This window comes from Leiobunum rupestre, chromosome 7 (assembly GCF_980474605.1).
Source record: "Leiobunum rupestre chromosome 7, qqLeiRupe1.1.hap1, whole genome shotgun sequence".
In the NCBI taxonomy this organism is placed as follows: Eukaryota; Metazoa; Arthropoda; class Arachnida; order Opiliones; family Sclerosomatidae; genus Leiobunum; species Leiobunum rupestre.
This window is the reverse complement of record NC_143390.1, coordinates 58,687,075-58,704,594: the sequence shown is the minus strand read 5'-3', so window position 1 is coordinate 58,704,594 and position 17,520 is coordinate 58,687,075. Positions and strand designations below refer to the sequence as shown.

The 17,520-nt window shown below is 39.3% G+C and overlaps 1 protein-coding gene across 1 annotated transcript; it reads right to left on the bottom strand.

Annotated features, from left to right (window-relative positions):
* Window positions 1-14,505: 14,505 nt before the first annotated feature.
* LOC149937581 (uncharacterized) lies at window positions 14,506-15,997 on the bottom strand. The gene is made up of 3 exons (XM_090153849.1): window positions 15,835-15,997; window positions 15,077-15,765; window positions 14,506-14,511 (listed from the first exon to the last, which is right to left on the bottom strand). Exons 1-3 carry the CDS (start codon window positions 15,851-15,853, stop codon window positions 14,506-14,508), a joined length of 714 nt encoding a protein of 237 aa, XP_090009975.1. The 5' UTR covers window positions 15,854-15,997.
* Between the last annotated feature and the right edge of the window lie 1,523 nt (window positions 15,998-17,520).

Below are 17,520 nucleotides of genomic sequence, written 5' to 3'. Positions count from 1 at the left end.
GTAGAAAAATATTATTGAAACTGTTATCAGTATACCTAGAACTAGATACATATACTTCAATAATGAAAACAAATTACGGAGAACTAGAGCGATTCAATGTATTAGCAGTAACAAAATATTTTCCAATTGGCAAGCTTGAAAATGTATTTAGAATGTAAATGTAAAAATAGCTGACTTTTGCAGTGTCGGAAAACTAAAATGTTTTGCAAAAACAATGAATCAAGCGGAATATAGATGGTATTTTGCGTCATTTTTCGACATTGGTTCCATGTAATTTGTATTGGATCCCATGGATTCAAAAAACAAATTTATTACAAATGAGTGGGTTGTAAAAATAATATATTACCCTACCTGTTGAAAATCGCACTCGATATATCGTTATATTTAACATAAAAAAATTGTAATTTAAATTGTCTTGCGTATTTGGGTAACGATTTGACTTTAACGGTATCGTATCAATTTGGTAGATATATTGTTTTGAATCTTGTTGAAAAATTTCCCAACTATTTCGTAGTCGCTCTTTTCTACGTCTTTCATGACCCTCTATTAAACAAAAATTGGGTCTGTATCCAGGCTTGGAATGTCATGTGCAGAGTTAAAAAGTCCCGCTAACAATATGCAGCTGGGTTCTTAAAAAAATTGGAAGCCCTTAACCACCCATCGTCTGGTGCTGGCATATTGTAACCCCCTCAAATGTTGGGGGCTCTTTTTATAATTTATAAGTCGAGGGAGCGAATTTCGCTGCTTCGTCTTAATAAGTCAGAGTTTAGAAAGACGTCTCCATTAAGTGCCAAAAAATTCGCTCAAACAACGCTTTTTTAAAAGTTGAAATTAAAACTAATTTAAATCAAAAAAATAGTAATAATTTCATTGTAATAGTGCAGTTTATCTTTTTGCCGGAAATAGTTAAATAAGCACAAAATTTTACACGGTTTTTCAATCGCCCGTAACAACTCTCCCAAGAATATAGTAGGTACCTATAATAGTTACGATTCAAAACTTTACACCACCTAAGTTTCTAACTTCCGGTGCAAAAAATAAATTATAAAATAAACATTTGTCATGTGAACTAATTTATCGATTTGTAAATTAACAAAAAATTCTTCACGACTTCTAACGGTTGAAAACCATGATTAGGACTTTCCAGCAATAACGTTAATTACCTTATGATTAAGATTGTTCAGTTATTTAAATAAACATTATGCTAAATACGATCCAAACTCAGCAGAATTACCGCCATACTTGAAAGAAAAATTCTCCTATTTCCTCCTAAACTTATTAAAAAACCACTAAATTCGCTAAGGAGGGAATACCGGATTGGTTGGTATTTGAGCATAGGCGGAAACCAATTCGAGGAGTAAAAGAGCCTGTTGAAGTTCGTGACCAGATATGTACTTTCACCGTCGGTGATGGTACTTGAACCGTCGATGATCATACTTGGAATGTCGATGATGGTACACGGACCGTCGATGATGGTACTTGAAACATCGATGATGGTACTTAAACCGTCGATGATCGTACAGGAACCATCGTTGATGGTATTCACACCGTCGGTGATGTACTTGCACCGTCGGTGATTGTACTTGAAACGTCGATGATGATATTCACACCGTCGATGATGGTTATTGCACCGTCGACGATGGTACTTGGACCGTCGATGATGGCACTTGGACCGTCGATGATGGCACTTGGACCGTCGATGATGGTACTTGGACCGTCAATGATGGTGGTAAGACCGTCGATGATGGTACTTGGACCGTCGATGATGGTTTTTGAACCGTCGATGATGGTACTTGCACCGTCGGTGATGGTACTTACACCGTCGGTGATGGTTCTTACACCGTCGGTGATGATACTTGAACCATTGATGATGGTACTCACACCGTCGATGATGGTACTTGCACCGTCGGTGATTGTACTTGAAACGTCGATTATGATATTCACACCGTCGATGATGGTACTTGGACCGTCGATGATGGTACTTGGACCGTCGATGATGGTACTTGAACCGTCGATGATGGTACTTGAACCGTCGATGATGGTACAATCTACGTCGGTGATGGTACTTGCACCGTCGGTGATTGTACTTGAAACGTCGATGATGATATTCACACCGTCGATGATGGTTTATGCACCGTCGACGATGGTACTTGGACCTTCGATGATGGTGCTTGAACCGTCGATGATGGTATTTGAACCGACAATGATGATACTTGCACCGTCGATGATGGTACTTGGACCGTCAATGATGGTACTTGTACCGTCGATGATCTTGCTTGGACCGTCGATGATCTTGCTTGGACCGTCAATGATGGTACTCACACCGTCGATTATGGCACTTGGACCGTCAATGATGGTGATTAGACCGTCGATGATGGTACTCACACCGTCGGTGATGGTACTTGAGACGTCGATGATGATATTCACACCGTCGATGATGGTATTTGGACCGTCGATGATCGTACTTGGAATGTCGATGCATTTACTAGGACCGTCGGTAGTGTACTTGCACCGTTGATGATGTACTTGCACCGTCGATGATGTTACTTGCACCATCGATGATGGTACTTGAACCGTCGGTGATGTACTTGCAACGTCGATGATGGTTTATGCACCGTCGACGATGGTACTTGGACCGTCGATGATAGTACTTTGGCCGTCGGTGATGGCACTTGGACCGTCAACGAAGGTACTTGGAATGTCGATGATAGTACTTGAACCATCGTTGAGGGTACTTGAACCGTCGATGATATTTTATGAAATGTCAATGATGATTCTTGAAACTTCGATGATGGTCATTAAACCGTCGATGATCGTACTTGAACCATCGTTGATGGTATTCACACCGTCGGTGATAGTACTTTAAACGTCGATGATGATATTCACACCGTCGATGATGATATTCACACCTTCGATGATGGTTATTGCACCGTCAACGATGGTACTTGGACCGTCGTAGATGACACTTGGACCGTCAAAAATTGCACTTGGACCGTCGATAATGGCACTTGGACCGTCAATGATGGTGATTAGACCGTCGATGATGGTACTCACACCGTCGTTGATGTACTTGCACCGTCGGTGATGGTACTTGAACCGTCGATGATCGTTTATGAAATGTCGATGATGGTTCTTGAAAATTTGATTATGGTCATTAAACCGTCGGTGATGTACTTGCACGGTCGGTGATGGTACTCTAACCGTCGATGATCGTTTATGAAATGTGGATGATGGTTCTTGAAAATTCGATTATGGTCATTAAACCGTCGATGATCGTACTTGGGCCGTCGTAGATGGCACTTTGATTGTCGATAATGGCACTTGGACCGTCGATGATGGTGATTAGAAAGTCGATGATGGTACTTGGGCCGTCGTAGATGGCACTTTGTCCGTCGATAATGGTACTTGGACCGTCGATGATGGTGATTAGACAGTCGATGATGGTACGTGGACCGTTGATGATGGTACTCACACCGTCGGTTATGTACTTGCACCGTTGGTGATGGTAGTTGAACTGTCAATGATGGTACTTGGACCGCCGATGATGGTACTTGCACCATCCATTAAGGGTGCTTGAACCGTCGGTGATCGTTTTTGGAATGTCGATGACGGTACTTGAAACGTCGATGATGTTACTTAAAGTCTCGATGATCGTACTTGGACCGTCGTAGATGGCACTTGGACCGTCAATGATGGTGATTAGACAGTCGATGATGGTACGTGGACCGTTGATGATGGTACTCACACTGTCTGTTATGTACTTGCACCGTTGGTGATGGTAGTTGAACTGTCAATGATGGTACTTGGACCGCCGATGATGGTACTTGAACCGTCGATGATGGTACTTGAACCGTCGATGATGGTACTTGAACCGTCGATGATGGTACTTGAACCTTCGATGATGTACTTGTAACGTCGATGATGGTACTTGCATCGTCGATGATGGTACTTGAACCGTCGTGGATGTGATTGCACCGTCGGTGATAGTACATGGAGCGTCGATGATGTTACTTGGACCGTCGATGATGGTACTTGAACCGTCGATAATCGTATTTGGAATGTCGATGATGGTACTTGAACCGTTGATGATCGTACTTGGAATGTCGTAGATGGTGCTCACACCGTCGGTGATGTACTTGCACCGTCGATGATGGTACTTGAACGGTCGATGATAGTACTTGAACCATTGATGATCGTACTCACACCGTCGATGATGGTACTCACACCGTCGATAATCGTATTTGGAATGTCGATGATGGTACTTGAACCGTTGATGATCGTACTTGGAATGTCGTAGATGGTACTCACACTGTCGGTGATGTACTTGCACCGTCAGTGATCGTACTTGAAATGTCGATGATGGTCCTTGGACCGTCGATGATGGAACTTTTAATGTCGATGATGGTTCTCACACTGTCGGTGATGTACTTGTACCGTCGGTGATGGCACTTGAACCGTCAATGATGGTATTCACACAGTCGGTGGTGTACTTGCACCATCCATTAAGGGTGCTTGAACCGTCGGTGATCGTTTTTGGAATGTCGATGACGGCACTTGAAACGTCGATGATCGTACTCTAACCGTCGATGATCGTTTATGAAATGTGGATGATGGTTCTTGAAAATTCGATTATGGTCATTAAACCGTCGATGATCGTACTTGGGCCGTCGTAGATGGCACTTTGATTGTCGATAATGGCACTTGGACCGTCGATGATGGTGATTAGAAAGTCGATGATGGTACTTGGGCCGTCGTAGATGGCACTTTGTCCGTCGATAATGGTACTTGGACCGTCGATGATGGTGATTGGACCGTTGATGATGGTACTCACACCGTCGGTTATGTACTTGCACCGTTGGTGATGGTAGTTGAACTGTCAATGATGGTACTTGGACCGCCGATGATGGTACTTGCACCATCCATTAAGGGTGCTTGAACCGTCGGTGATCGTTTTTGGAATGTCGATGACGGTACTTGAAACGTCGATGATGTTACTTAAACCCTCGATGATCGTACTTGGACCGTCGTAGATGGCACTTGGACCGTCAATGATGGTGATTAGACAGTCGATGATGGTACGTGGACCGTTGATGATGGTACTCACACTGTCGGTTATGTACTTGCACCGTTGGTGATGGTAGTTGAACTGTCAATGATGGTACTTGGACCGCCGATGATGGTACTTGAACCGTCGATGATGGTACTTGAACCTTCGATGATGGTACTTGAACCTTCGATGATGGTACTTACACCGTCGGTGATGTACTTGCAACGTCGATGATGGTACTTGAACCGTCGGGGATGTACTTGCATCGTCGATGATGGTACTTGAACCGTCGTGGATGTGATTGCACCGTCGGTGATAGTACATGGAGCTTCGATGATGTTACTTGGACCGTCGATGATGGTACTTGAACCGTTGATGATCGTACTTGGAATGTCGTAGATGGTGCTCACACCGTCGGTGATGTACTTGCACCGTCGATGATGGTACTTGAACGGTCGATGATAGTACTTGAACCGTCGATGATGGTACTTGAACCATCGATGATCGTACTCACACCGTCGATAATCGTATTTGGAATGTCGATGATGGTACTTGAACCGTTGATGATCGTACTTGGAATGTCGTAGATGGTACTCACACTGTCGGTGATGTACTTGCACCGTCAGTGATCGTACTTGAAATGTCGATGATGGTCCTTGGACCGTCGATGATGGAACTTTTAATGTCGATGATGGTTCTCACACTGTCGGTGATGTACTTGTACCGTCGGTGATGGTACTTGAACCGTCAATGATGGTATTCACACAGTCGGTGGTGTGCTTGAACCGTCGGTGATCGTTTTTGGAATGTCGATGACGGTACTTGAAACGTCGATGATCGTACTTGGAGCGTCGTAGATGGCACTTGGACCGTCGATGATCGTACTTGGAATGTCGATGATGGTACTCACACTGTCGGTGATGTACTTGCGCCGTCGGTGATGGTACTTGAACCGTCGATGATCATACTTGGAATGTCGTAGATGGTACTTGGACCGTCGATGACGGTACTTGGAATGTCGATGATGGTACTTGAAACATCGATGATGGTACTTGAAACATCGATGATTGTACTTAAACCGTCGATGATCGTACTTGAACCATCGTTGATGGCATTCACGCCGTCGACGATTTAACTTGGACCGTTGATAATGGCACTTGGAACGTCGATAATGGTACTTGGGAATGTCGATTATGGTATTCACACCGTCGGTGATGTACTTGCACCTTTGGTGATGGTACTTGAACCGTCGATGATCGTTTTTGGAATGTCGATGACGGTACTTGAAATGTCGATGATGGTACTTAAACCCTCGATGATCGTACTTGGGCCGTCGTAGGTGGCACTTTGACCGTCGATGATGGTACTTGGACCGTCGATGATGGTACTCACACCGTTGGTGATGTAACTTGGACCGACATAACAAATATACATTTTTTGACATATATAAATATACATATTCCTTAAATATAAAAGTACGTTTTTCAATATTATCATATTACGATAGACAAATTTCAATTTAAAAACACTGTAATAATATCACAATATAATATTATATTTCGTTAATTTTTTGGTTTAGTTTAACCAGAAGTAAATGAACTTCTGGTTTAATGGGACATTAAAACAAAAGTTGTTAAGTGTTGCTATATGTTATATATGTAAGTAGGATCTTTGAAAATCTTATTTTTAATAAACCTGAAATAACAAAAAATATATATATACACTTTTAGGCTAATTAAAAACCTGGTAACACGTGCTTGTGACGTCATTACCGCTTTTTCTTACAGGAACCCCCCCTCCCCCCAAGAAAGCCATGACCAAAGCTATATTGCGATGCGCCGGAAAGTAGTGTTGCCAATGATCGGCCGTTTTCCTGTTTTTAGGCTTATTAAAAACCAGGTAACACGTGCCTCTGACGTCACTCGCGCTTTTTCTCGCCGGAAAGCAGTGTTGCCAATGAACGGCAGTTTTCCTGTTTTGCGTGAAATTTAGTTAATAATATAAATAAATACAATACCTATTTTAAATATATAAATTTATGATTTTTATAATATCCCGCTAATTTTAAATGTGACGACTGAAACGTGTTGATAACAAACATAACGATAGAAGACGGTATTTAAAAAAATTTCAAGTGACTCTGGGTAAAATGTTATTTACGATAATTCCCTGCCTAGTCCTAAGCTATGCCGTCAGGTGTCATATTCAAACGATAAAGAATAAATTCTCTCTGGAATAACCAATTTTTGCCATTGTGCAGTCGAAGACTCAAAGTGAAACAACCTTTACGATGAGCGAAACATCAAGCGAAAATATGTTAACCGATGCCAATGGTAAATGCTTTCTTAATGTAAAAAACCGTATTTAAAGATAGAGGTGTAATAGACTAAAAACGTCAAGAGAGACTTGCCACTACTTAGCTTTGGCCGTGGCCGCTTGGATTAATTATATGACTTATAGTCATATAATTAATCCAAGGTGGCCGCCATTGTGGTCATATTTTTCTCCCCACATAAGTCCCTATTATGATTTATAACCTGAAATATGCCTACGTTCTGTGTTTGGTTATAATGCAAGTATAAAACTTATAATTTTGTTAAAATAGCAGGAGAAATCAGTCCTATCAAGCAAAAGGATGATCCAAATGGCACGAAAGAGAAAATATCAGCACGAAATGGGCCTATGGACAAAAAAGCTAAGAGGCGTCACCATCATCAAACCCAGTACAATGGGGGGCGTGCAAGGACAAACCTAAATTATGGAGAAGGTCGCAAACGTCAAGATCATAACAACGGGGGTTGTCATAGCCAGGACACTAAGGCGAAAACAAACCTGATGTTGCAAATGTTCAATTTTTTAAATAATTAAACCTGATCTTAATGTTTACGATGAATAAAATATAGATTTTCATTTGTTAAGTTTATCGTTTTCGTTCAATACGCATATAACATTGGCGACGTCGTGAGCTACAAACTGAAAGAACTTTATTGTGTATTTATTTATTTATTTATTTAAATAAGAAAAGAAGTATCTCAGTGTGGGGATTTTAGCGCATTTATAGGTACATATGGGGAAGAGGGCATTTAAAATTTTCGAGCTCGTTTATTCGAGTACTCACTTTCGAGCGAGGCATCTTAAGCGAGTGTGCCCACATACCACTGCTCACCACCCGAACATTTAAAATTTTCGAGCTCGTTTATTCGAGTATTCACTTTCGAGCGAGGCAACTTAAGCGAGTGTGCCCACCTACCACTGCTCACCACCCGAACAATTTAAAATTTTCGAGCTCGTTTATTGGAGTACTCACTTTCGAGCGAGGCATCTTAAGCGAGTGTGCCCACCTACCACTGCTCACCACCCTAACAATTAAAATTTTCGAGCTCGTTTATTCGAGTACTCACTTTCGAGCGAGGCATCTTAAGCGAGTGTGCCCACCTACCACTGCTCACCACCCGAACATTTAAAATTTTCGAGCTCGTTTAATCGAGTACTCACTTTCGAGCGAGGCATCTTAAACGAGTGTGCCCACCTACCACTGCTCACCACCCGAACATTTAAAATTTTCGAGCTCGTTTATTCGAGTACTCACTTTCGAGCGAGGCATCTTAAACGAGTGTGCCCAGCTACCACTGCTCACCACCCGAACATTTAAAATTTTCGAGCTCGTTTATTCGAGTACTCACTTTCGAGCGAGGCATCTTAAGCGAGTGTGTCCACCACCCACCACCCGACGCGAAGTTTGAGGTTCACTTGACCTTAAACTCCGAAAATATACGTAAAATAAGGCGGAAAAAGTGACAAGAATTTCGACAACTTAACTAGCCAACTCCCCCCGCGTCGCTAAAACTGACGAGAATAGATTAGATTATTATGGTAAGCTTCCAGTGGCCGAGAGCGTAAAGGCGTCATTAATTGGAGTTTTTGACTGGCCGTTTGTGACTTCGAATCCCGGTTACGCCAAACTGCAAATCATTTTTCGTAGCCCACGTGCCTTGGTGTCTTCTCCACAACGCCAACAACAACAACAACAACAACACTTAACGACAATCCGTCCATAATAATAGTGTCACTTCGTATATATACGATGTTAAACTAAAAATGGCGAAACGTAAAAGACTTTGTTCTGCTTTTTCTCTTGATATCGCTGGACTCTCACAGAACGAAATATAAAATAATCAAACCGAAAGCAAAGATAACCATTTATTAAAAAAACCCGACAAATCAACCTTTTTACTTTTACTTTAAATATCAATAATTATTTTTATACCGAAAAATGAATCTAAGCGTTATATATTTAAAAATACGAAAAAATCTACGCGTTTTTACTAATAACATTTATTTTTACGTTATAATTAATAATTGGTTTATTTTTTTTCCTACTCTAGTAGCACCAACCTTGTGGCTAAGAGTCGTGCGGTAGGTTATCTGTCGTAGTTGGTTTTGCAGTCGTTAACCAACACTGACCCGACCAAGAGAAAACCGAGCCAATTCCCAAAACTAGACTTTCCCGACGTGTTTTATTCTATGATCTATTTAAATTAAAACACTTATAAAAAACATGGTCTACTACAAATATTTCGAATTAAAATAATATTATTATACCAAAATTTTTTAAACAATTTCTACCAATTAATTCATAATTATATGCCAACGCTTACCCATCTACAAAACCTGTACCTTTCATGGAAATTTGGCAAAATTTTATGAATCTTCATTTAAATTCTTTAAAAAAAATTACAAAGGAATACTTACCGAACTATAAATATTATTTTTATTAAATAATTATTTTTATTTCAACGATTCAATTAAGAGCCAACACCTCCCCGACTTAAAAACCGCGCCTTTTTTAAATATAAATAAATATTTTTAAGCACATACGAGAAATATAATTTAAAAAAACTTTGCCGACTAAACGCTAATTCCAAAATCCAATGGGTTTTTCTAAAACATATTTTGCTGAATTTAATAATCTAAGTATAAATAGTTTCATCTAATTTCAGTTTATCACCGTTTCTTGTAAACCATTCATTTGAAGGGCTATAAAACTGCTTACCAAGTTTTAGTTCGATATTTCGTTCTTCTTAATCTTTGGACATCTATGATGTAATGTTTCAAATTTAATATTTATTTATTTTTATTGTCTTTATATCTCTATACTAACACTCCTCCAATTATTCGGGGTAACAGGTCAAGCGACACCAATTCCCGAGTTTTAGCAGTTCCGCGCTTCTCCTGGGAATCAACGCATTTAACGTCGAAAAGAAAGGTCACTTCGAGACATCCTGCGCCTGTAAAGAAGTTCGTTGCGTTCACACCGACGGAGGACGCGGTACCTTCAAAACTCACTAATTTAGTGAAAGACGACATATTTCGCAATGAGTTTGCTTATTTCGGAACCTACGGAATTTCCAATAACTTCGACTATTTAGGGAGTAAGCCCCTAGATAATGGGACCCCCTCCAAAAGGTAGGGTGGCGGAGTGGTTAGCACATTCACCTCGCAGCAAGAGGAGCCGGGTTCGATCCCAGCTTGTGGCACTGGTAACTTTCCGCTTTTTACATAACAATTATATTATTATTGCTACTTAGGTTTACCGAACTTTCACTGCGTGACGAAATAGCAAGCGAGGAAGACGCTAAAGGCGTATCTCGCAGCTGTAGTTAAGGCCGACGGGACGCAGCCACCGTAGGTCAAAACAGAAAAAATAGATCCCGCGGAATTACTTTTTCCGGGACATTTGATTAGTGCAGTAGCTGCGAGGGTGCTCTTGATACCAGCGTACACGGGGGACGTAGAGCGGATGTTTTCCGTAGCAGGATCACCCTGGCTCGAGTTGCTGGATTGTTAATATACAGACTGACGAAATTTTCGTAAGTTATGCCAAATATTTTTTGGGTAAGTTATCATTATAATAATAAAAGATAACTTTAAGGTTTTGGAAAAAATAAAACAAAACGGCCCTTTTAAGGGCCACCCCATTTTAGTTAAAAAAGGTTCACTCTTCAATGTATTGTTGGTACTCCATGGGAAGTCTGGAGACAGTTTAAGCGAGTTTTGTGTTTCCCTCATATGCCAAAGGGGTCACGGGTGACCCCGGAGGAATAGAGGAGACGCCTCTCTCATTATCAAAATAGTGTTGTGGGTGGTTAATTGTTTTTTGACCTTACATTATCTCACAAAAGTGGCTTGATTGTTTGTATTATAGGGTGGCAGTCCTGATCTAGAGTCCATGGTGAACTGAACTCTGAACTTCCAGTCTCCGCCAAATTCCCTCCCCCCCAAGTAGTTTATATTTACCTAGCGCTAGTTCAATTTTATTTTTTATATTTATATTATTGTTGAAAACCAGGTCTCCAAGAATTCAAACTTAAGGAGTTATAAGTACCGAATGATAAACACTGGCAATTGATTTTAACTTTGGTAGATGTTAAAGAAATTATTACTGCTCCGATCATTGATAAATTTTGACTGCCCTACTTGTATAACATTATTATTAACTTAAATAACCTATTTAAAGATATACCGGATTCGCACTTTACGCCATAGTTTTATAACTTAACTCATTACGCCCGGTTAATTTCATTTTATGGTCCACTTATACATCTTTGGTGTATGCGTTTCCAAGCAAAACATCAATATTTATAAAAGACATTAGATGCTTCAATGTGGGGAAAGAACTGGCGACCAGGCATTTGAAGTTGACGATTATTCAAAGTCTATAAAACTCAATAACTCAAAGCCCCAATTGTTTTAAGAGAATCATTACACAATTATTTCAACTCTGAAAAGGATCCAATTATTACTCAGTTTGTTTCGATCCTTAGACAAGATTATGTTACCTACAAAAGAGAGTTCCTTTTTTGATGAAAGTATATTATATTTGTGAGATAAAAATCAGTGGCTAATTTGTGGACGAATTACACGTTGTTTTAGCTATAAAAGTCATTAAAATTGCTATGAAATTGATGAACTGAATGAATGGCATTTTTAAGGCCAGGTGATCAATTTGATAGCTCTCCTATGCAAACATATACACTTGATATACAAATGACGTGATTTTTAACCATAAAATCTGTAATATGCACTAATTAAAATATTTCTAATATGCGTGCTGTATATTCCATTATAATGCCTTTAACAAATAATTTGATCTTAACCTATTAATTATTTCAGTTTCATATTTTCAAAAATGAATTATCACGTAACTTGTGGAAGATCAAAAAAAAATATTTACTTGTCCGGAAAATATTACATCAGAGGAGTTTGTGACCACACTTCAAAAACATATTAATATATATAATACAGAAAAAGTTCAAGTGTTTGATACAACTTTTTCTGATGGCTGGGTTGATCACGATTTTGGAGATGGTTTACCCCCCAATAAGTCAAAGTTGAACTTCATCGTTACAGTTTTGGACCAGCCTAAGCTGTGTAAGCATATTAGAGAGACAGGAGTCCAAAAATGGTACAATTCATATTTTTTGTGTTGGTTGGAAATTAAAGTAATATAAATTATTTTAGTTTGGAAAATAACTGCACAACTGAACCACAAAGTATTTAGTCCCAAGATTTCATAAGGATATAAACAAATTGATCGTTGCGAAAATCATTCGAATATTATCTGAGGATTTAACAAGTAACACTTGAATTAAATAGGTTGATATATTTATCAATTTAATCTTCTAAATACCTTTTTAGGAAACTAAGTCCCTCTGAATATAATAGAATTGGTGAGGCGCTTTTAACAAAATTCCATTCCTTGAAGAACTTAAAAATTCCGGGAAACGTTGGACATGTAAGAAATATTAATGTCATATTAATGAAATAGGATATAATGGGATCTATTTTTATCTTAGGAGTCTTGGATTGTAGCTTTGACAACCAGATTCGGACATCAGAAATCGCAAAAGAAGAAAGTTCGCTCAAACGATGATGATAAATTTGAAATGAAAGAAAAAGCTAAGAATAGCAAGAGACAACACCCAGAACAAAATGAAAAACAAGCTGACCAAAGCGAAAGTACAAATTCCACCAAGAGGAAAAGGTAATCCATGGCAATAATTGATTTTTAATAAAATTTTGTACAGGGTTCATACGGACCTGGAAATATCAGTGAATTAAATTTTTTCAAAATAAAGCCGAGAAATGGGGTCGTCTCAGTGGTGGATACAGAAAAATCTCAACGGGGGTGCGAAATAAATCTAGAGCTATATGGGTGTATTAAATCATCAAGCCACATGCAAAAGTCCGCGTCAAGGGGTGGTGGCCCCCATATGTATCCGCCACGTGGCCATCTGTAAGTGCGTCAACCCCAAGCATTGGCGTTGGCCTTCTACTCCCTTATGCTACAGTGGTCCGTTAATACTACGCTAACACCGCTTCGTGTAGTTTTTACATATTCTAAGCATAAATAATATTTTTCATTTCTATTAAACTAAAACATAAGGTGCACCAGCAACTGGAAATAGGGAAACTACTGGGGGAGGGGGGGGGGGACCTGGAAATATCAGGGAAATTGATTTTCCAAGTGTTGTATGAACCCTGTTGTAGTTCAAATATAATTTTGAAATTGAGTTTCGAAACCTAATTTGAAGTACCATTATTTTGTTAGCTTATGACTGCAACGACTGAGGACGAAGAGAGCTTGAAAGCTCATTTAAAAATACTAAATAAGGAATTAGAGAAAGTCACTTACGATGAACGCCTAGTTAAGGAAAAGATGTTAAGGACAGCAACGTATCGTCCAAGTTTGGCTTTTACAAAACCCGTTAAGGAAGTGTTTGAGATTTTTCCCGTATTAATTTAAAAAAACATGGTAAAGTTGTTTTTTAACCGAAACCTGGAAACTATTTGCAGCCCAGGAATAATTTGTTAATTTTTCAGCTAATAAAGGAATTTAATCTTCTGCAAAATATTAGACCATCTGCAGGGAAGAAAATATTACACCATTTCGAACCTTTTTCAAAGAAATTGTTGAAATCAGTTGAAAACCGGAAAAGCGCCTGAATTGGCTAAGGATTCCGTCCGAATTGGGCTAGGATTTTGACCGAAGTGGGCCACGAAACTAACCGAATTTGGCCTCCAATCTCCCCGAATTGGGCCTTGAATCCATCCGAATTTGAATTCAATTTCATCCGCATAGGTAACGGTTCAAAAAGGGACTCTTTTCTGACCAAAATGACACGAATATATCCAAATTCGTACTAACAAATGTCCGTTTTCGGAGCATTTTTGAAACGAAAATGGAAACAAATATTTTCAAATCTTTATTATCCAAAATTGGACCAAAATATGTGCGTTCTCAGTGTCAGCGATTTGGATTCTATTTTGTCCGATTTTGGACACCTTTTTCTGAGAGTGTAAGAAGCTATTTCTTTATAGTTAGAAGGTTTGTAATAATTTACTCCAACATGAATTATATTTGATTGTCTTTTAGTAAAATTTGGAAAGTGTTAGGCTTAGTCCTACAAAGAATTTTTTAAATATTATATTATTACCATTATTATCATATTATAAATAATAAGAGAGAGAAGGGTGTCTATCCGGTGATTGAGAATTTCATTCTCAATCACCGGATAGACACAAAGCTGTAGCTTGGCTCCCGCCGTTCACCCGCGCCTCTCCCGTTCCTCCCCCACCCGCGCCTCTTCCCCATCTCAATCACCAGAATTTCTAATCACCAGAATTTCTAATCACCAGAATTTCCAATCACCAGAATTTCTAATCACCAGATTCCCCCGTTCACCGGTTGCTGTCCCCCAAACCCCATTCACTGGATACTTTATCTCTCGTTCACTAGCTCCTTTCCCCCATTGCTTTCATCCCTTCTAATCACCAGTTGCTTTCCCCCATCCCCATTCTCCAGAATTAGTTTTCCTCGTGCAGATATCTGGAGATTAGATTTTTACCCGTTTGCTTATCGCTTCAGAACTCCTTAATTTGTAATCTCTAGGCAATAATAACAAGTTATTTTCAATTTAATTAATTTTTTATTTTATTTTAGAACTTTGTTTACATGTTAGTAGGTACTATCAGATATTCCATTAGATGGTTATCTTGTGCATTACACAATGAAAACAAATTAAAGTAGCTAAGTTTACAGGTTAATTGATTATCTACGAGTAAATTAGTAAAATCTTGTAGTACTTCCGAGGGTGATTTAAAACAGCCAAAATAAGATTTTACTTGATGGTACGAATTAAATTGATCTGGGTACAAAAATAAACCCTCGAAAGGTTTTCCATATAATAATTCGTGAATTTTTTTAAGGTTTTTAACAATAGCTAAGTACATGCATTCGATAACATTTTTATGTTCGTTTAAAAGATTTATTTGAAACCGAATAAAATCAATTTTTTTTTGGAACTCACCGATTTCGCGAGCTCCCAGATCCAGAACATGACCGTAGGCAGAGGTCAATTTGATGTTGTTGCTCGTGGCGACGACGGATACGTTGTTGTCGTGATAGTCGATGATGTTGTGGGTTAGAGACGATGCTCCGGTTTGCGTAGCGGCGAAAAGATCTCCCCAAAGAGAGAGTAGATTGGTGAAAGCTTCGGAGGTCAGGAACAGAATATTTTCGTTCGATTTTTTGAAGAAGAGAACTTGTAATTTTGACCCGTCGAAACCAAAAGAAATGTAGACTGATCCTCCTAACGTGATTTTTATGTTGATACGTCTTTCTTTGCCCCTGCGTTTGGATACGGTATGCGTCTCGGCTATAGAAAATGAAAATGTTAAGCCTTTGTCTATTGAAATAGTAATAGTATTAATAAAATAATGCTTACCAATAGATCGTTTTTCCATGTTTACGGTAGATGACGAGAGCAAAGCCGATGCACTTCTTTTCAGTTCAGCGTCTCAGAGAGAAATGACGCATGGGAGATTAATCAGTTCCTATCTTGTTGAGATTAATTCATCACGTGATCTAAACTTCAAATAACCCTCAAATTCTATCGGCTCTCTCTCTCTCTTTCTCTGAGATAACAGTTCTAGACACTCGAAATTAAACCGTCCCGTGCTCGAAACTGCCTCTAATTATTCCCATTGACGTCACATATTAATCCACTTGGAAGAAGAAAAAAAACCCATTGTAGTTTCCTCTCGAGAGCTTGTGATGCAATCATATCCTAGAAAACAATACAATTAATAGAAATTAACATAAAATTAGTATACTTTTAATACCATTTTGTGAACTACAGTGAAAAAAGTTACAATTTTACGGTAGAAACGTTTTCAAAATACCACAAAATGAACTCAAATAAGAAAATTGTAATTAAAATAATCACTACGGCTATAATTTTAGAAGGTTGTTTCAGGACGGTGATTATGGCAGATGTTTGTACTTCAGTGTCCATATCGGAAATGAAGTTAAATGGAATATTTTGCGTAAATAAGTATAAATTTTAGCATAACCCTAATATATTCTCGAGAACTGAACAAGTTCTTTGGGAATAAGAGATAAGCTTACTATCTTCCCCTAGGCCCTATATAAGGGGGGTGCCTGAACCGGGGGAACGTCACTCTATTGTTGTTCTTTGTGCGTCTAGTACCAGGATTTTTGAAGCGCGCTCTCTCTCTCTCTACGTAAGTTTATTTTGATTTTTTTTTATCGTAATTTTTTGAATAAGGTTTACGTAAATTGGCATTAAAATGAAAGGTGTACAATACCCAGAAATTAATTTAGTTGATACCCCGGAAATGATTATAATCGACTCCCCTGAATTGATTGATATAACTGATAACGAGCTCCCGGAAGTACCCATAGTAACTTTACCCGATTCTCCAGAAATGGAAATAATAGATTTAACTGATACCCAAGACCCTACCCTTTCCTTAACTACAGTAACTGATTCGCAATTGGAACGTTTAAAAGAAATGACAATGGTACGAGATTATCTTAGAGAATATCAACTAACTCATCAAATCTGTTCGCCCTCTATCGTTAATTTACCTTCACCCCTTTTAAGACCTAGTTCTATTCCACCTGACGAAGTACGTTTTTCGCCCTCGTATACGCCTATGGATGCTCCCTCACCCTTTCTAGAATCAGATGACACATGCCACTCTTTATCTTTGGAAGATAATTTTATCATGTCGTCCCTCAGTACGGACAGCATTCAGCGCTTAGCTGAGAACGTACAAGTTGCCCGACGGGACGCTGAGGAACTTGCAGCCGCAGCCGCAAGGGCCGCTGAAATGTTCGAGGAAGCTAAAGCGTTGTTAGCTGCTCGTACGGCTAGTAGTAGTAGTAGTAGTAGTAGTAGGCCACCTCATAATATTTCTCCTCAGCGTAATAATGACCCTATAGCGGTCGCAGGCCCCTCACGAGCTCCGCAGTATTCACCTCCATCGTCTCAGACTGCTGAAAAAAACGCGAACCCCGAGAACGCAAATTTGGCTGCCCCCACTTCGTCTCCTCCTCCTCAAGTTGGAGGTGGGTTGGTTGACGTTCCAATAACGCCTCCGTCCTT